Raw genomic sequence first — 20,044 nt, 5'->3', positions numbered from 1 at the left:
AGGCAGCAGCTATGAGCTGTTGCTTTGAGTTTAATGATCTATACATCACTTAAACCATTTGGGAGAGGTGTCCTCTTGTTTTTGCTCTTTGCTAACCTTATCTCTGATCCATGGACCTGAAGAAGGGATCGTGTGCCTCAATGTGCCTGCTTTTCCCTAACTTACTTCTTGCTGTAGTAAAAGGTATTGCTTGTACGCACAAATCTTGCCTTGTCAATACCGAAGAACTACAAGAGATTAGTTTATTGAGAAAATGAGGAGATATATTTGCAGGGCACTCATGAATCATGAAATGCAAGAAGAATTAGCAAAGTTAAAAGGGAAAAAAATCCCCATTTGCAAGTGTTGTATTTAAATTTTTCCCAAATCAAAGCTGCTTCAGAAGTAACAAACCCTATAGTTGTGCCAAGTTTTTCCCTTTGTCATCTTTCACTGCAGTGATCCCCACCTTGCCTTGCCCTCTCCCAAATGCTGGGGAGGTGAGCGGGCAGAGCCCTGGCTCCCGGGGAGCTGTGCCTGCCCACCGACCGCATGGCCGGTCCTTCCTCAGGGCTGGACCTGACTGCGGTCCCTCTCCTCTGTGCTGACAATTCAAAGGAACCTTGCGGGAAATATCTGCCTTTGAGATGTCTGTCTTCGTAATTTATGTGAAATTGGCCTGTATTTTCAAAAGGGAGAGGAAGACTGGCAGGCGCAGCATGATTACGCATTTCTTGTTTCCTTATGCAAACAGGATCATACTCTATGCTCACTACAATTTGTGGCCACGCGTTGCGCTGGCAGTAAGCAGACCTGACACTCTGATGTGCCTGATCACATCCGTGCTGATTTATTGGCTTTTTCTGCGGTCCCCATTCATTGCTCCCTGGCATCACTCGCTGGCTCGCGCTCCGGCCGTGCTGCTGCTGGCGGGGGATCTGGGCGGCTGCCAGGCACGTGCCTGGCTTCCCCGCTGCACGCGCCTTCCAGGGCTCGCTGCAACGGCTCTCTGCCGTAATCACCGCTTGTTCCCGCTTTCTGCTCCCTACGGCAACCATTCAGCTCTGATCAGGGAGCGGAGCACGTGCAGCGCTTCAGCACAAGGGAGTTCCCATGTCCTTTCACTTTTCGTGCTGGAGGGTTGATTTTTCAGGAGATTTTGGCGTCTGAGATTTTCTCATTTTTAAATGATGGGCTTTTTCATTCTTCAGCCCACAGTGATTTCTATATATACATGTTCTCCAGATGTTCCTGAGTTTGTCAGAGATCAAATAGGAATCTTTAGGAGGTTTGGATACATTTAGGTATAATCAGGATCTGAAGTCTAGAAATCATTTTCACAGTTCCTTGTGCAAGTCTTATCAATTACTTCTTGTTTTGTCATCTGCAAGGTTATGGAGTACCTCCATAACACAGCCAAGTCTGGATTAACCCTGCCTTTGCTGTCCACTTCCACAGCACTTACAGATTAATAATCTGGTTAATTATCTTGTTACAGTAGACTTTTTCAGTTTCACAGGATTAATAGCTGTCTAGTATTTGTTGCTGTGTGATATTAAGAGCTTACATAAGCATCAACAGAGCATCAAACAGAGCACAGCTGTGGTGGTTAATTGTACACCAGTTGCTGGGAACCAATTTGTCTAAAAGCAATTCAGTCAAACTTGGGTTTATATTATGAATTTACTTGTTTTTTGAGCTTTTGAGAGTGTTCATAGCTTTAATTGCCAGTATTCATGGACTAGAGCAGGTTACTTCTCAGCATCTTTTGAAATTTACACTCAGTGTGTTAGCAATGAAAACATTTGCCTGTTAAAGATGCTATTCTGTTGGAAACCATAGATGTTTTCTAAACAAGCTGAGATATTTTCCTCTAAAAAATCATGATTTTCATGTTTCCATCTATATTTACTGAAGTAGGTTTCAGACTTTTTTTTTTGCACATATATGTACAAACACACACAGATGCACATACTACGTAGTGGTCTGCAAACCCTTCTTGTTTGTCATGTCTTGCATTTCTCAGATTCAAGTACGGAATTCAGATGATAACAGAAGAAAGTTGAGCCACTACACCACTATCACCATTCACATGTATGAACAGCGTGTAGACAATAACAAATGCTTTACAATATTTCAGCTTCATGAAGAAAACTTTCAGTATTTTTCTTTTTGTTTAACATATTTTCAGGTATCTGCACTTTAATCAAATAGAAACGTTGGAACCTGAATCCTTTACCCATCTTCCAAAACTTGAAAGGCTGTAAGTTTGTTTTTCTTGGGGTAAGATTCAGAAGTGAACTTGCTTCTTTGTTTGAATTCAATTAGATATATGAAACTAGAAAATAATATTTTTGTCATTCCCATAGATTATTTTTAATCTAAATTTTTTATTGTAATTACTCCATAGTCTTTGCAAGAACACTTTGGTCAGGCTGACCTTAGAGGCATGCAGAAGTAAGCATTACCTGTAGTATATTTTTCTATTTCAAAACTATTTCCCAAACAGCTGTGATCTATGTTTGACCTAAAATAAATGTTGTGAATGAAGAAGTAGAAGATTTAGATTATGACTTCTCTTTTTTGGGGGGTGTAAGGGGGTGGTTCTCCTGTGAATGCTTATGAACTCCCTGTCTTTGGATTAATTTGTCTTCTTATGGCTTCTTTTTCCCCATATGGACACACCAAATATACCTTGGAGGCCACTTAAAAAGCAGCAGCCAATGAATTGCTGAAAAAGGTTCAATGATATAAATTTTGCAAAATTGCTTTCTCTTAAAAGTCTTTCAGAAGAATGTAAATGAAATGAGTATGTCTTAAAATCTGAATTATTTCATCCATACTTCTGTGCTTTTTAACAGATTTTTGCATAACAACAGAATAGCTCATTTGATTCCTGGAACATTTAGTCACTTAGAATCTATGAAGAGACTGTAAGTAAATTTAAGTATTGAACTAAAGCAAGTTTAAGTAATCTCATTATACTGTATCTCATCTTCCAATTTTTATCTTCCTTACAAATGCCTTTCAATGTGTAATAGTTTTAAATATTAAATAATTTTTCCTAAGCTGTGCTCCAGTTGTTTACCTATATAGATTGAGACCATTTCTTCATATTCTACCTTCTTCAGTGACTGACTAGATCTTTTTGTCTGTTTCCTGTCTTGGAATTATTTGTAATCATAGAGTCTTGTTTTGTAGACTAAGTAATATACGTGGATCTTTCTCTTTTTTTGTTTTGAGGGTTTTTTCTGCTCCTTTTGCCTGTGTCTTACTGGATGATCTTTCTATGATCTCTTTCAATGTTTGATTATTTTGGTGTTTTCTTTTAATTGTTTTACTTGTTCTTTTATGATGATACAAACCTGGCTGTGAAAAGGTGTTTGGTGGTTTAAGAATATATTACTTTCAAATGCAACTCCAGAAGCCAGCTGTTCTTGAAATGCCGTTAACTTGGAAAATGAGAGGATTCTTAGTCCCTCAGTAGCATTTGAAAACTTGAGGTCAATAAGTGTACCATATTTATTAGGGTGACTTTCAGAGAGTTTTCTGTCCCTCACTTTGGATCTTCACTGATTTAGGATAAACATCCTTTACACTCTCCAAGACTGCCATTTTCAGAGAGGCGGTCAAGCGTGCATACCCGCTTTCTGGGAGGACTGCTGAGGGTGTGCAGCACAGTGAGTCACAGCCCCAGCTCTGCCAGGGAAGAACAGGGGAAGAACAGGAAGGTGGTCCTGCTGGTTTAAGGCAGTAGTGAAACCACACCGTTAACTGTGGGTGAAAGGTGGAACAAAGTAAATTTTGATGATGAATGCACCTTCCATAGTAGCTGCTTCACACATACCTCCCTGAAAGTCCTGAGGAGTTCAGGTGAACAGAAAGAGATTCTTCTTCACATAATATCTAGGTAAAGGGCGGTTTTAATAGTGGCCATTAGTGGAACAGGACAGTGGGCTAGACCGACCTGGTGTCTTCTGACCTGGGACAGCTTATCTCTAAAGGTCACATTACAGAATCACAGAATGGTAGGGCTTGAAAGGGACCTCTGTGGGTCATTTAGTCCAACCCCCCTGCCAAATCAGAGTCTCCTACAGCAGGCTGCACAGGACCTTGTCCAGGCAAGTCTTGAATATCTCCAGAGAAGGAGATTCCAGGACCTCCCTGGGCAGCCTGTCCCAGTGCTCCATCACACTCAGAGGGAAGTAGTTCTTCCTCATGTTCAGACGGAACTTCCTATGCTTTGGTTTGTGCCCATTGCCCCTTGTCCTGTCACTGGGCACCACTGAAAAGAGTTTGGCCCCATCCTCCTGACACCCACCCTTGAGATATTTGTAAGCATTTATAAGGTCCCCTCGCAGCCTTCTCCAGGCTGAATAAGCCCAGCTCCCTCAGCCTCTCCTCGTAGGGGAGATGCTCCAGTCCCCTCACTGTCCTCATAGCCCTCCTCTGGACTCTTTCCAGTAGCTCCTCATCTTTCTTTCCAGATTTAAATTCTACCAATAACATCTGATATACTGGGAGACTTTAGTACAGTAGCTTGTAAAATGGTTTTGTTCTTGCCTGTTTTTTGTAGGAGAACAGGGACGAAAGCATATCTGGGCATTTGTACAAGAGGTTAAAAAAAAATTAAAAGGCACAATGATCAAAAAAGTTTAAGATTCCCAAATATATACCAAACTGAGGTTGGTTTGCCATGCAACTGTATTTCCAATTTGTATATAGGTATATTTAATGGTACAGATTTCTGTACTTAATGTTTGTTTTCCTACAGGGCATGCCACCAGAAAGTGTAGTGCTCCACGTAGTAACAGGGCACTCCACTACTGGAAAGAAAGTCAACAGAATTTATGGGCTCTCATTATCTGCAATAGGCAGGTATTTTACAAAATCACTGACCCACTGAATGCAACAAGAGCTTAATGCTTAAATAAAACTGTGGGCCTTTGTCTGAGTTGCCTGATCAGCAGAATAGGAAGTTGTAAAAAAGTCAGGTTAGCTGTGTAGTTACTACAGTAATAAGCATTAAACAGAGAAGAATGTGGGGAATGGAATGAGCTCCTTATTTAATCAAAGTATGTATAACATTTAAATAAAACCTGATTTACTCACTGAATGCTGGAGTTAAAAAAGGAAATGTTGTTTAGATGCTTGCTATTTTGAACACAGGCCTATCTGTGCAGTAAAAATAATATGCATTTTTATAATAAAGACTACCAGAATGCATATAAGCAAGTAACCCATCACCTGTATTCCATATTGCCCCTGTGTTCACAGATGCAGGTACTGCTGGTATTGCAGAACCGTTCTGATCCTAACAAAATAGTCGGAGCTTGCTAACAGGTGTTGTGGCCGCTTCTTGTTTTGTGCAGGCGTTTGGATTCAAACGCTCTTCACTGTGACTGTGAAATCCTGTGGCTGGCGGAGCTCTTGAAGACGTATGCGGAGTCGGGTAATGCTCAGGCTGCAGCTACCTGTGAGTATCCACGAAGGATCCAGGGAAGATCAGTGGCCACTATAACACCAGAAGAACTTAACTGTGGTGGGTTTGCCACTTACTGCTGAATTTTTTAATGTGTCAGATGTACCTAAACTGTATTTTCTTTGTTTTGTTAGAATTTTTTTCTCTGCTCTATTCGAGAACACTCACCACCTCTGGTAAATATTGGGTATTTCCAGAAATCTCTCTGTGTTCCTTCTCAGCTTTTGTCTGCTTCTGACAGAACTGATTGCTTTTACCCCTCAGCCTGTCTTTAATGAAACAAATATAGCCATGTTTGAAATTTCTCATTCAGGAACTAAATGTAATTATCTGGAAAGGGTTTACTTGTGGTTTTTTGTGTTTCAGTTTTGATCATAAAAGGATTGTCAGCTAGGGTCTTTGGTGTTACATTAATATTGTTTGATGTCCTTTATCACCTTCTGTACAAGGGAGGGGGAAGAAAGAAGCTGTGTAGAATTGCTCCTGATTTCACAAACCTTATTGTTAAAACTATTGTTGATATTATTGGAATCGGGGTGGGGCCACTGAATTTCTTTTTCACTCAGCTATACTTAGAAGGAGTGCCCTGCACAGGCACCAAAATCCTCTGTCACTGGATTAATGGATAATCACTTTTATTATAGCCCTCTTGTTCATCTGTATTCCTTCAGCTAAGGGGTGCAAAGGCTTGGCCCCGGGGGCACGCTGGGGCTCAGCCCCGCACCTCTGCTGTTCCGAAATCAAAATGCAGATTCCTCATCAAGCTATGGGCATTTGCCTGCCCAGGCATGTGATGAGGCCAAGATATAAAAGAAGTAAATTGTCCTTTTGGTTATGTGTTGGATACAATTCTGATCATGAGAATTATGATCGTGAGTGTCTACAAGGTTCATGAAAACAATAGTAAAAAGAGCATTTGGTACAAGAATAATTCACATGGCATCCCACCAGCTCTCTGCACATGTAAGGGGCCTGAATATGGAAACTGCAGGAAGCAAGCTGGACAACTTATTCTGTAGGAGGCAGGTTAGGCACTGATGCTTATCTAGAGGAAGTTATTTTTAAATGGCACTTGTGCTTGCTGCTTTAAAGTTTTTCTTTCATAAGCAAATTGAGCCTCTATTCAAATAAATAAAACAGCTACTTTAGAACCTGGTACAAATTTGCACAATCCATTTCCAGTCTGCTAAAAGGTCCTAAGGAACAATGGAGGAGGTCAGAAAGCCCACGGTCATTTTTGCATAGGGAAAAGTGCGTTTAATCCTGATTAAGCATATAAGTATTTTAAGTTAAAACATTCGTGAAAAATATTTTTATACAAGGTGTATGGAAATTTTTTATTTACCATTCTTTAGTAGTCTTAAAACAAGTAAGAGTTCACTATACGTTTTGTTGTTGACACAGAGAGGCCAAGAATTACATCAGAGCCTCAGGATGTGGACGTTACCTCAGGGAATACAGTGTATTTCACTTGCAGAGCTGAAGGCAATCCTAAACCAGAAATTATCTGGCTTCGAAACAAGTAAGTTAAAAAGAGGAAGAGATAATCTTGATGTAAGTATGTTTGTCAGTGTGTGTGTGTACATTTCTGAGTGCATGTCCACACATATTACATGCTAATACGTGGAATAGTTACAGCAGGAACATATTATAATTAAGAGGTATGTGAAGTAATAACGGCCCTTATCTGTTTCATTAGTAATTCTAAACACTGAAAGCCGATAACTTTAGAAAATATTAATTTATGACTATAATATTATTGGTAAGATTTTCAACTGTATTTATACCTGCAAAGTTGCTCACACCTGTAAAACTGTAAATCATTTATAGATAAGTACCAGGCAATCCGACTTGGATGTGTCGCACGTGCAGTTTGTGGGTTTAGCTAGTGTTTGCATACTCTGTGCAGGTCTGTTTGCGTTACATTTTGAAGCAGAGCAAAAGCTACTTTTTTAAAGGACTCCAGCTGGATAAGAGTTAGGTTTCAGAGAAAGTTCTTCTTGAGCCCAAGCTCCTTGGAGGCAGCTTTGCTCCGAGGTGTGGCTCCATTCCAGGAGAGGAGAGAGATATCAATTTCCGGGCTCCCCAGACTGGTACATGGAGGGCAAGCAAGTGCTTATATCACAGGATTGTGGGGTAATTCAGGTTGGAGGAGGTCTCGGAAGGTTTCCAGTGCAGCCTTCTACTCAAAACAGGATCAAACCAGGTTGTTTTATCCAGTTGAGTGATAAAAGCCTCGAAAGATTGAGGTGGCACAAGCTCTCTGGGCAGTCTGCTCCATTGCTTCTCCTCATGCTTAGGGGATGAAGGGAAGGGCCTATAAAGGACGTGCATCTTTCAGTAGCCCAAGGGCCAGCCTGCTACAGGGTGGCTGCTCAAGCTTTGCCCAGCACCTGGCTCCCTCCAGCAGCGCTGGGCTCAGCCACGTGGCAGCACGTTGCTCCCCCTTAAACTGATGTGAATTTACAACGGACACATGAATTGTGAGTTTACCACTAGATTAAGCAGACTTTGGCTTAATAATGCTCCTATACAAATGGAGAATCTGATCTGGAGAATATATTCCCTTAAAATTCATATTAGTAAATGAACCATTTTAGTCTGTTAGTTGCTGATAAAATGGAACAATGTAGAGTCCTGGTTCTGTAGCTTTGTGCTGATGTCAGTGAGAACCCCACATGCAGAAAGGGTGGAGCATTTATGGAGTATGTCAAGAACAGAGCCTTGAACTTGGATGGTATATTTATTTCATTAAAATTTTCTTTGGCTCATGTACTTTTTAGAATAAACAAAGAAAACATGTATTCAGAAGACACATATGAAAGAGTTTTAAGGAGAAATTTGAGCTTGGGGTGTGGGATTATTGACTCTGGGTTGTTTCCTGGTTGCATGAATGAGAGCAAAGCTCTTTGCAAGGTAGTTGAATATGGCAAGATTTCAGTCAAAAGCCACTGACCTGTTGAGCGGTGTGTTGAATAGATCAGCAGTCAGGCTGGGTTTTGTACACAGGGGGTGAGGTTGCATCCCTCCTCTGTGCTTTCTTTATCACGTAGTGAAGGATGGAGGGAGAAATAGTTCCTTTAGTAAAACCAACTAACTGTTCTTAGTTAATATCAGAGAAATATTTCCAGGATGTGGCCTGAGGACCCGATCTTATGTTTCAAGTCAGTACAAATAGTAGTTATACAAATTACCATGAGTGCTCCTTGAGCAATCTGGACAGAGTTTGGCACAAAGATGGTTTTATAGCCGCTAACCCCTCTCCTAGTGGAAAGCATCTTGAGTATTGAACTTATGTAATATACTTCCAGCAGAAGCATTTTAAATTGGTTTGCCAGTTAGAACAGCCTTAAAAGAAAATGAGATATGTGTATTTTGTTCACTTTTTTCCCCTCTAAGCTTTTACTCCTAAAAGTGTTTTGGCTTTTGATTCTGGAGATGTAATTCTTGCATAAGCAAAATTCGTTCATTTTTTGTTTTTCCTCTTCTTCCCTTTTGGAGAAAACGAAAAGTTCTATTATTTTGCTTAACACAGTAATACTTTTTTCCCCCCGAGTTATTTTGGATAATATGTTTGGGGGTGTATTATTTGGCAGTTTTCTGTGCTTGTGATTTAAAGGTTTAACTCCAGCAGATTCTTTTCTTCACAGTAATGAGCTCAGTATGAAAGAAGATTCCCGTCTAAACTTGCTAGATGATGGCACGTTAATGATTCAGAATACTCAAGAAACAGACCAAGGCATTTACCAGTGCATGGCAAAAAATGTAGCTGGAGAAGTGAAAACTCAGGAAGTTACTCTAAGATACTTTGAGTCACCAGGTAAAAATGTCAAGTCTGAATTTTGCATTCAGATAGAGAATTGTTTTGATAAGAAGATTGCTAAAAATAAGGTTCTTTGGCTCTTGTATGTTCTTGACATGTAGATTTCTTGTGTTTGGGCATCTTAAGAACTAGATCATGATGTTATAATATCCCTCGAACAGAAATACAAATCAGCCAGTTAATTAGGATCTTTATTGTAATACGCAATTTTGATGATAGTTTTTTAGGCTGTTTTAGAAGGGTTAGGAAAAGAGGCTGCTGCATTGCAGTGTTGCTCAGTGCAATAATGTTCTCCCTGGATACCTGAAAACCACAAGCTTCCGAACAGGCCACTCGTGAAAGCTTTGGCACAGCCTGTGCAGCCGTCTTTGCTCAGGATCTTTTTAGCCTGAATCTCTGCCTAGCCTGTGCTTCATGTTTGCAAGCACTGAATTTCTGTCCAGGTCTGTAATGTTTTTAAATTCCAAACTTTGCTGTGAGAACATTTTGTTTTGACACTCAGAGCATCAGGTAGATTTAAAATGTCACTGCAACGCACACACGTAGTTGGGAAAAGTTACTAAAATGTGGCTTAGTCAGTTTTGTCTTTTTGTGCACTTCTGACAGTTTTCAGCCTGTTTGTTTTCTGGGTCTCCTCGGTGTCTGTGTCTCTGAAGAGACCGTTATAAAGATCAGCAAATGAGAAGGAAATGTTTGAAAATTGTTTTAATGGGAGTTCAGAAAAAATATCAGTGAAATTGTATGAGCTTTTATTTTTTATCTATTGATATTTATGTCTGCAGCTAGAATAGCTTAAAGCAAGGCAGTGTTTGCACAGAGATTAGAAGTATGTTGGGACAGAGCTATTAAAAAAACCCATAGATTCCCAAACTTTTGCAATATTCAGCTAAATTAGTGCTATGTGAGCTAAAAGTGATATTTAGACATCGCTCTTTTCTCACAGCCCGACCAAGTTTTGTGATTCACCCACAAAACACTGAGGTGCTAGTTGGAGAGAGTGTTACCTTGGAGTGCAGTGCAACCGGGCACCCTCAGCCGCGAATCACCTGGACCAAAGGCGACAGAACCCCTTTACCAAGTGACCCTAGGGTCACGATAACTCCATCTGGAGGACTTTACATACAAAATGTGAAGCAGGAGGACAGTGGCGAGTATACCTGTTTCGCAACTAACAGCGTAGATAATATCCATGCAACTGCATACATCATAGTCCAAGGTGAGTAGTGTCAAACTAGGCGTGACATGAGTAAAACACATTAGGAAGAGTATATTACTTTAAATTGTGTGGTTTTGACTTTTTTTTCTTCTGAATTACCAGAGCTGAACTAAAGTCATAAAGAGTTTCTTCTTTTAAGTACTCTAGTGTAGTTCATAGGAAAGTTGCTATACATTTCACTTAGAGTAAGATATTATATGCTAATTCTCTGAAAGTTAAGTTTCATTGGTTATTCTCAGAAGTTAATCACTGGTGTTTTGAAATGTCTATTTCTTACTATGTTTTGTTTGCCTGTAGGAATAAACATACAGTGTCAAATTTATGGAGGATTAATTTTTTTCTGTGACGGGCAGCAATTAGAATTTGTGCCTGGAGTACTAGAAATGGAGTTCTGAGTACAGATCTGTGCTGCCTTTCTTTTGTAGACACGTCAGTGAATGTCGGAACATTTTCTGCTGAGTTTCATGGAAACTATCACTCTGCCAGCTGAGGCATTAGGATAGCTTTTCTACAAAACAAAGTCAAAGTACTCTAACTTATTGTGATCACAATGATTTGGGTATTGTATGTCAATAGTATGAATTTAAAGTATTTCAAGAACAATATATCAAAAGCCTCCTATATATATGGAGAATATTTTTTGCAAATGATTTCATGCTGGAAATTTTATTTGCAAAACACTTTGAGTAACCTTTAAATTCAAGTTTGTTTCTGTTCTGCTGTTAAGATCTCTAGTTGGCAGAGTTTAAGTTGCAAATGCTTTGTTAGTGAGTTCAATTTTTGAAGCTATACAAAGCAACTTGTCTGTGTGGTTTGTTCATTTATTATTCAACAATGGATGATTGTGTTTTGAGAGCTGAACAAATTACTTCTCACACTGATAAATCTGTGGTGTTACTGTGGAAATTGACCCACATTCCACTCACTGCTTTCCTTTTGTGTAAAGAAGAAAATAAGCAGCTCGGGGGGGTTTTGACTACATTGCACTTTCGTCACAATTTAACTGAGGATGTTTTGAGAGAAAGAGAAGACAGTATTTTTAATCCAGGGAACACCCTGTGTTTGATTTGACGAGTACCTCTTATTTTGGATCTATGGCAGTAGATTCCAAAGGTCTGCACAGACACCAGGGCCGTGTCGTGATGAAGATGTTCCTGTTGTGCAGGTGGCTGCCCTAACTCTGCCCTATAGCAGTCACAGTATGAGAGAGTCACATTAGCATCTCTTTTCCCACCAATATTCAAGTCACACAGGAAATGGTACATATTTTCAGATAGTCATGCATTTTTCAGATGATTTTTTTTTTTTTAACCAGTTTATTTTATCTTCTGTAGCTCTACCTCAGTTTACGGTCACTCCTCAAGACAAAACAGTGATCGAGGGACAAACCGTTGACTTCCCTTGTGAAGCACAAGGATATCCACAGCCTGTTATTGCCTGGACCAAAGGAGGTAAGTGTGTTCCATTTTTACTTTTAAACTACTAGAATAGTTTGGCTGTCATTTTGGAATCACTCAGGCATTGAAAGGAATTGCATGTATTTGTTTGGACGCTTCAGTCTCTGAAGAAAACAGAGCTCATCTCTTTCTAGTTTAGCTAGAAAAGGCAAGGTGTGTCCCACAGAAGCTAGCTGCCCAAGCATTTTTCATTATTCAGTAAAAGAGAGTCACTAAAACATGCGTCTCCATAGTAGATTCCTAATAATAAATGTTTAAGATATATGAGACAAATCACATGTGGCAATACCTATCACTGCAGATTTACTGCAGAAGAAACCGAGATGGCTGTCATTAACTGGAGATCTGAAATTGGGTGGGATGTGCTCTCTTCAGAAACCAGAACAGTCCAGCCTGCAGCTGGTGTCAGTGTAGCTGCATTTCTGTCACTTAATGTGGATTGACAGGAACACTGGGGTGCACTCTGCTGACCGTTTTATCAGGTTGTGGCTGTAAAGGCATTAAGCCAAATCCAGCTGGAAGAAATACTGTAGTAGATGCTTTATCAGTGAGTAAATATGCCAGTTGGATCAAGTGAAATAGGTCTAGCAGGCAAAACAACTCTTACGAAGGTCTAAATTAGGGTAGATAAAGCAGATTTTTAATGAATTCTTGATCATTTTGATGCTGACAATGTCCCTGTTTCTCCCTCTACCAAGATTACTCCAATCAAATGAAATGTCCAGAAAGGACAAACAGGGTACAGACACTGATGTGCCTTTTATTTAATTTTTACTATAACCTGTTTTTTTAGGGGTCTGTGTATTTTTCTATGGATTTTCTACATGGCCTGGGCGTATGAAGTGAATTGTGTCTTACACACATGGCAATAATATGAATTGAACAGTAATACCTGTTCGTGGTGTTCTTATGATGCTTTATCACACTTGTTAAATGAAAATGTTTGTTTCTGCCACAAACAGAGAAGAGATCGGGATAATGAGTGTGTGCATATGTATGTTTTGTTTGCTTTGCATGCTTATCTTCTGAGAAGTAAATGTTTCAGGTTTTTTTTTTCAAGACACTGAGTTTTTTCCAATGTTTTAGCAAATTTAAAATCTTCTGGATTTCCCTTTTTCTGACACAAAGGGACTTTGTTCTGCACTGCCATAAGTAGCAAATACTGTTGCTCTGTGCTTCAGGAGGCCAGTTGTCTGTTGACAGAAGACACTTAGTTCTGTCCTCTGGAACCCTAAGGATTTCCAGGGTTGCTCTGCATGACCAGGGACAGTATGAATGCCAAGCTGTCAACATCATTGGATCTCAGCGAATTGTCGTATACCTGACCGTGCAACCTAGAGGTATGTTCTCCATGTACAGCTGCTGAAAAAACCCCCCTTAACCTTATGCTAAAATACACAGTACAGTGTGTGGTTGTTTTTTTCGTAAAACGTAAGATTGAGAATTACTTATTTTTGATGGCACAAAATGTTAATCCAAAGTAGTTTATCTTTGTTTAGAATTAAAAAAGCATTTGAAATAGAGCTTGAACAGTGCTTAGGTTTTTTTTTCAGGACTTCTGCTGCATTTTACACTGATTCTAAGTTGCTGGTTTTGAATTATAAGGTGTTTTATTAGTATTTATATACTGGGCATGTGAGACAGTGTACCCTGATAGCCTGCATTCAGAGTCATTTGGAGACTACATAAGCTTACAATTAAACATGGCCTTTTTTGATAAACACTTGTTAAAATGAGGCTATATCTTTTGTTGTTTTAAAAAGTTGCTGTTTAGCATATTGCTAACGTTTCGCATTTCTGGTCATTATTTCTGAGTACATCTATTTTTAGATTCCAGGTGGTTTTTGATGAATAACATGTATGGATACTTATCAGTATTTGTACAGAGTATCATTCCATTAGAACAGTCTGTCTTCTGTGAAAGAGGTTTATCAGATTTACTCTTTTGTGTAAAGAATGGAGGTTTGTGTTGAGGATGACAGTATTCCAGCGCTTGGGAAAATGTTTTGTGAAAAAGCTAGTTTCTTAGAAGACTCTGTGCTGTTAACTACATGGTGTTATTAATGTTAATGTATATATATTATATGAATAATATATTATTATTTGTGCCAACCTCCACATGACAGTGGAGGTTGGCACAAATAATAATATATATGCATTAACATTAATAACATCCCATTTTGATGTCCAGAAAAAGAACACTTTAGTTTACAACAGCAGAATGACCTTTACAATGAAAAGTCATTCCTTATAATTAATATAAGCTGACAAAAAAACCCCTTCCATTTTTCTTATGCTTTTCTTCAAGTAAATTCTAAGTAAGCTACTCCTCGGATTAATTAAAATCATATTAATATTTATAATTTAGTTAAGTACTTTGGTGTTTAACTAAATTCGAGGAGATTAAACATTTGATTCCGAACGTTTCTTCTTAGTGACCTCATTTTAAACAGTATTTTAGTGAAAGGGACTCAAATGTCTTCCTGAGCTTAATGTTTGTCAGAAAAAAATTCCATTGATTTTTCTTAGTTAAGAGTAGTACTGGGAGATTGATTTGTGAAAATATTCTTTTTTTTCACCTATATAAAATAGTTGACTAAAATTGCATTAAACAAAACTCAATTTTGAAAAGGTTTATAGCCTTCCAGCAGTGCTAAACTTCACTGAACTTGAGTAAAGTTTAATAAAATTATTTTTGTGTAACTCGCATTGCCAAACTCAGTCAGATATTTTAAGGTCTAGGGCTTATTAGTGTCAGGGGGATAGGAGCTCTGTGAAGGTCCGCAAGTCGGGCTGGGGGAATCACAGTTGAAGGAGCTGAGGAAAGTTTTGCTTTTATCATCTAAGAAATCTCTCCTGTTGCTATTTAAACCGCAAGTCGGGCTGGGGGAATCACAGTTGAAGGAGCTGAGGAAAGTTTTGCTTTTATCATCTAAGAAATCTCTCCTGTTGCTATTTAAAAAAAAAAAAAACTTAAAAAAATTGACAAGCTGATCGGATATTCATTCTAGTGTCTTTATTCAGATTTGGTTATTCACAGAATTTTTTTTCAGAGCTTTCAATTTGCAGAACTTAAATTTTTTTGGCAAATACTAGCCTTTTTTGTTAGAAGATAAGAGTACTTTAAAATCAGCCTGAAGCAGACATCAAGAACTAGGGATTTTATCTCTAAGGCAAATTTACAAGCAACTAAAAACCTGCAGACAGAACAGGGCTATAGATTAAGAAATGTTGGGTGACTGAGAAAAGATGAACAGTGTTGACCTCTTTGTAGATCATATTTTGCACAAGTATTTCATACCTTGTCCGTGTATGTTGTTTTTTTTTTTTAGTGACTCCTGTATTTGCCAGTGTTCCCACTGACATGACAGTGGAGGTTGGCACAAATGTGCAGATCCCGTGCAGTGCTCAAGGAGAGCCGGAGCCAGTAATTACATGGAATAAGGTACTAGATATTTGTTTGGTTGTTACAGAAAGGCAAGGGCCTTTCCACCTCTTCATGACTTTATTTAAAGTGAACATTGTCAAATTATTGACTGGTGTCTCAAAACGTTACCTGATATTTGATCAGCAAACCTTCTTTAATACAGAGCACGTATATAGATACCAAACCAGAATTTTATATATATAAAAGCATGCATATATATATATGTGGTTGTGCAAAATCATTATACACACCACCTAAAATTCATAATGTAGATCTTAAAAGGCCTGTGTATTTTGGTGACAGTTCTGTGTGGACATCTTATTAATATTCATACCTTCATTGATACTATAGATATAAAGCAATAAAAAATACTGTAATCTTGACCCCTTTGACACTGTTAGGTTGACACTTCAACCAGGACATGTTTCGATAACTCTGTGGTAACTTCTCTGTGGCTTTGATATCCATTGCTGCAATATTTGTTATATCAAACTATTAGTTACAGTTGTTAGCAGAGTTAATTAAGAGTGAATTAATTAAGTAATTAGCAGAGTGAATTAATGAGTTGTTAATATTGATCTTCAATTTTCATGATTATCATCTCTTCAATTAGTGAGCATTAGAAAATGTACCTTAATGTGCCTTAAATAGCTTCTAAATGAATAGCACATGAAGAATTGATACATATAAAGCTCTTGAGATCTTTTTTAGGTTAATTTTGAGTAAAATAAAATATATATGTTCCCAAGAGGTGCCATCTTATTTTTGCGTCTTGAATTTTATGTGGTGAGGACCTACAATTATTCAAATACTTTGATTTATAATAGTGAGTACTTTTAGAAGTAAATAAATACACTGTACAATTTAGAAGGACAGGCAATGTCAATGTAACAGTGTGTGAGTTTTCTATATAAGTTGGTCTAAATCTTTTTGACTATTGGCATACAAAATAAAAATATAAAATAAAACATAAAAATAGAAAAAGAAGACAAAAATTCAGGTTTGAAAACAGAGGGTGTTTAGAAGAACTAAACATTGTGCTTTGCTGCAGGATGGAGTGCAGGTCACTGAGAGTGGAAAATTTCATGTTAGTCCAGAGGGATTTCTTACCATTCGTGATGTTGGAACAGCTGATGAAGGTCGATATGAATGTGTTGCTCGGAATACCATAGGATACTCCTCTGTTAGCATGGTGCTTAGTGTTAACGGTAAGGTGTACGAATCGGAGATATGAGCTAGATTATTAGTTTTATTCTAATTGCTTAATTTGTAAGATGCAAAAAATGTTAATCAAATGTTAAATTGTTTTTTATTCGTATTTTTCTGTATTTTTTTTTCTTCATTTAATTCAGGCAACTATGCACATATGTGAGTAAGATGGGAATATGCCAGCCAAAATGGCTCTAGGAGTTAAGATTCAAAACAAACAATGCTTTGGACTCCAATTAGTCATACTGCTTTCCTCCTGAGAGATTATTTGGACCTATTAGAATTTGCTAGTTGAATACACAGTCTAATCTTTAGGGATAACTTGACAAGAAATCCTGTGGCATCGTTAAAGGGGCACTTACAGCACTTGGTTGAAGATTAGGCTGCAACCATTGTGAAAGAGTTCAGGGAAGTCATAATGATCTTAAGAAACTAAAGGAGAAAATAGAAAGAAAAAGAGCGTATTTGAGCTTATTCTCATTCATTTGAAAGTAGTAATGGCAAACATTAGTTATCAATTATTAATACTGAATATTTGGTAATAAAGCAGCCAAAGTGGTTAAGGAAAGAATTTTATTACACAGAATGACCTTAATGCTTTTCTGATCTATGGAGTAAAACTGCTGATTTTTCAGACTCGTTTTGGTGGAAAATATTAAGGAAACTGTGTGATTTTTGTCTTTCAGTAGAAAATATGAGACAATATTTTTGTATCATTGAAAAAGGAGTATTGAGCAGTGATTTCTTTAGCATATTGGATATTGTTTCCCAGTCTTAAGTCTGATGTTCTGTATTTTGTTTACTAAATTCATAAATATTTATCAGTGATTTTCCTGATATATAGATTACTATGATATCAATCACATGGTATCAATAAAACAATGATGTTCCCTTGCTTAAGTTGCTTTTAGTAGACTATCGGTCTATGCTGTCCTCTATAAAAAATAAAGTTCAATCTGTAAAGGTGATTTCTGAGAGAAAAAATCACAGGACTGGGAATCATTCAGTGATAAAGTTTCATCTATACATATAAAGTCTGCAAACGAAAAAAAGTCGTAAAAATTGATTAATCTTAGTTACTCTGGAGATGCATAGAAAAAAGTTCTTTGTTTAAAAAAAATTACAAAAAATTAGCTAGATCTCAAATCAGCAAGAGCTCTGAAAAATGAAATCATGAATTGAACTATAACCCCAATGGAAACCAGTTTCATTTACTTAGTGCGGGTGTCAGTGCTCATTCTCGTCTGCTGAAATTAGCAAACTGCAAAACTTGTTGCTGGCTAATCTGCAGTATTTAATTATCTTATTTAATTTTCTGTAAACTGTAGCATCAATAAACCTAAAATTGGTAAAACTACCCTTGATTAATCTGCATTCAGTCTGAAACCGTAAATGATGTTTCTCCTTAAAACTGGTGGGATATCAGATACTGCTTCTCTGTGGTTGCTATAAAAATGAAGCTGTCAGAGAAGCAAGGAGGACAAGTGGACAGATTATAAGTATCTGAATAGTATTAATAATGGCGTAGCCGTAAATGCCTAAAAACTTTCATGCCGACATTTCTTTTAAACAAAGTTAATGTTTTAACACATTATGAATATTCCTAATGCACAAAAATCTTAACATTGAGAGACAGAATAAAAGCAAGTGTATAGAAGCTGGGGGGCAGGTTTTGCTGGCCATGTCTGGTAATATTTGAAAGATGCTTTTCTTTTGCCATTTTCTTCTGTCCTTTTCTGTTTTGTAAAAGTCTCTGGATTAAGTGTAAAGCAGGAGGTGTATGGATTAAGTTTTTGTAGGTTAATAATATTACCACCCCTCCAAAAAAATGGTATTGTGGGAAAGGCTTGCAGGAAACTTTAACTTTTATTAGTTACCCCTCTAAAAGGTGAACTACTGGCAGCAAATAGTCCAAACAAAAATAAAGTACAGTATAGTTAACATCTGACCAAGATTTATGATTCAGCCCACGGGTATCATTAATCAGAAAGATAGTGCTGAGAAACACATATCTAAAATGAACACCAAGATTACATCTGTCGTAGACAGCGCTTGGGAAGGTAGGCAGCCACTGGATTTTTACAGTCTGCAATGTTCCAGTGTTAAGATGGTTCACACCGCACAAGCAGTCTCTGAAACAACTAAAGCATGGGTAGCAAAGCTGTAAACAATGTTTCTCCTTAAAATACGTAGTTTTTCTGATAATGTTTCTGTACTTTTGAGGACGATTGGTAATTAGGACAGATTGGGACTGTTGCCTGTGGACAGGGTTGCCCCATTTCGAATGCTGGGAGTACGTTGCCAGCAGCCCAAGGCAGCTGGTCTCAGGGCAGAGAAAGGGGCTTCAGCTACAGCTGTAGAATCCCAGGCACTGTTTTATTTGACAGTATAGATGGTTAAGTTTAATTACCCAGGTCTAGACTCTGAAACTCATATAGACACAGGCTAAGCTGCCAGTTATGAAGGAATAATGGAATATTGCCTAGAAAAGAAAAATAAGTCATGAAAAGCTTGCAAACAATGTTTTTTATGTCAGCTGATTTCGTACATCTGCTGATTTTATTCCAGTGTATTTGCTTTGGTCTTTTTCCATACTTTAGCCTTCTTCCTGTGTTACTTCTCCAACCTAAACACATTCTGGAAATTGTTAGCTGTTGCCCCTGGATCTGGTATTTCTTGGTTTAGACTGAAAGGAAGGTTATTAGCCCTAGATACGTTGTACAAACATCCAGTTGCAACTGAGTGCTGTATAAAAAGGCAGATGAGTGGAGCTACGCATTAGTGAGTTTCCAGTATTATGCAGAGTTGTTAAAGAGATTTAAGCATGTGACTTTTAACGTAGTATTAAAAAGCTAAGTACTTTTAAAGTAGAAAACAAAGTAGTGTTCAAAATAAAGAAAACATTTATAGCCCTTTAAAATTACTGCGTGTTGCTTACTGGACTAAGCTCAGGAGAGGAGCAATGTTAATGTACTGTAGCTATTTGGGAATATATAAAATTCTGTGAGTTTTTTTGAATTTTCTTTTTCTGTGTTTTATTCATTTTTTGTGAAATCTCCTTGAATTTATGCAAGGCATGTGTTCTAAAAGGCAAACTAAGCCTGTCAGTATTTTCCGCTTGTTGTAACACATACCTGTAAACCCTTTAAATTCTTACACTGAATTCGGTACTAGTTCAGTACTAATTGAAATCAAAGGGAACACTTGCATTGATTTCTTTAGATACAGGTCAGGCTTTTGATATCAACATCTGAAAGCTGATAATGCACCACAGCACAAAAAAACGCTTAATAATAATTCATTTTTTCTTTGGTCATTTTTACTGGAAGTTGTAGGACTAACAAATGAAGACTTAAATGCTGTATGCATATATCTTCCCTTTATTTTGTTTTAGAAATATAAGCAAGCTGACTTTTAAACTTACATTAATTTCTGTTTTAAATGAATTTTG

The 20,044-nt window shown here is 37.8% G+C and overlaps 1 protein-coding gene across 4 annotated transcripts in view; it reads left to right on the top strand.

Moving 5' to 3' along the window:
- PXDN (peroxidasin) overlaps positions 1–20,044 on the top strand; it is a 90,771-nt gene that overhangs the window by 40,372 nt on the left and 30,355 nt on the right. For 3 of the 4 annotated variants that reach the window (XR_012763257.1, XM_075414767.1, XM_075414765.1), the window contains 10 exons: positions 2,171–2,242; positions 2,841–2,912; positions 5,352–5,521; positions 6,866–6,983; positions 9,112–9,281; positions 10,228–10,500; positions 11,835–11,951; positions 13,139–13,297; positions 15,290–15,402; positions 16,436–16,592. Coding sequence is in view for 3 of the 4 variants with exons in the window: in XM_075414767.1 (XP_075270882.1) it covers positions 2,171–2,242; positions 2,841–2,912; positions 5,352–5,521; positions 6,866–6,983; positions 9,112–9,281; positions 10,228–10,500; positions 11,835–11,951; positions 13,139–13,297; positions 15,290–15,402; positions 16,436–16,592 (1,421 nt within the window). In the remaining variant the exon portion in view is untranslated. Of the gene's footprint in view, positions 1–2,170; positions 2,243–2,840; positions 2,913–5,351; positions 5,522–6,865; positions 6,984–9,095; positions 9,282–10,227; positions 10,501–11,834; positions 11,952–13,138; positions 13,298–15,289; positions 15,403–16,435; positions 16,593–20,044 lie in introns of those variants that run through there. The other variant, XM_075414768.1, reaches the window with a different exon arrangement.

The sequence above is a fragment of the Opisthocomus hoazin genome, chromosome 2 (assembly GCF_030867145.1).
Source record: "Opisthocomus hoazin isolate bOpiHoa1 chromosome 2, bOpiHoa1.hap1, whole genome shotgun sequence".
NCBI classification, from domain to species: domain Eukaryota; kingdom Metazoa; phylum Chordata; class Aves; order Opisthocomiformes; family Opisthocomidae; genus Opisthocomus; species Opisthocomus hoazin.
The sequence above is the reverse complement of the archived record's forward strand: the minus strand, read 5'-3'. Positions and strand labels throughout refer to the sequence as shown.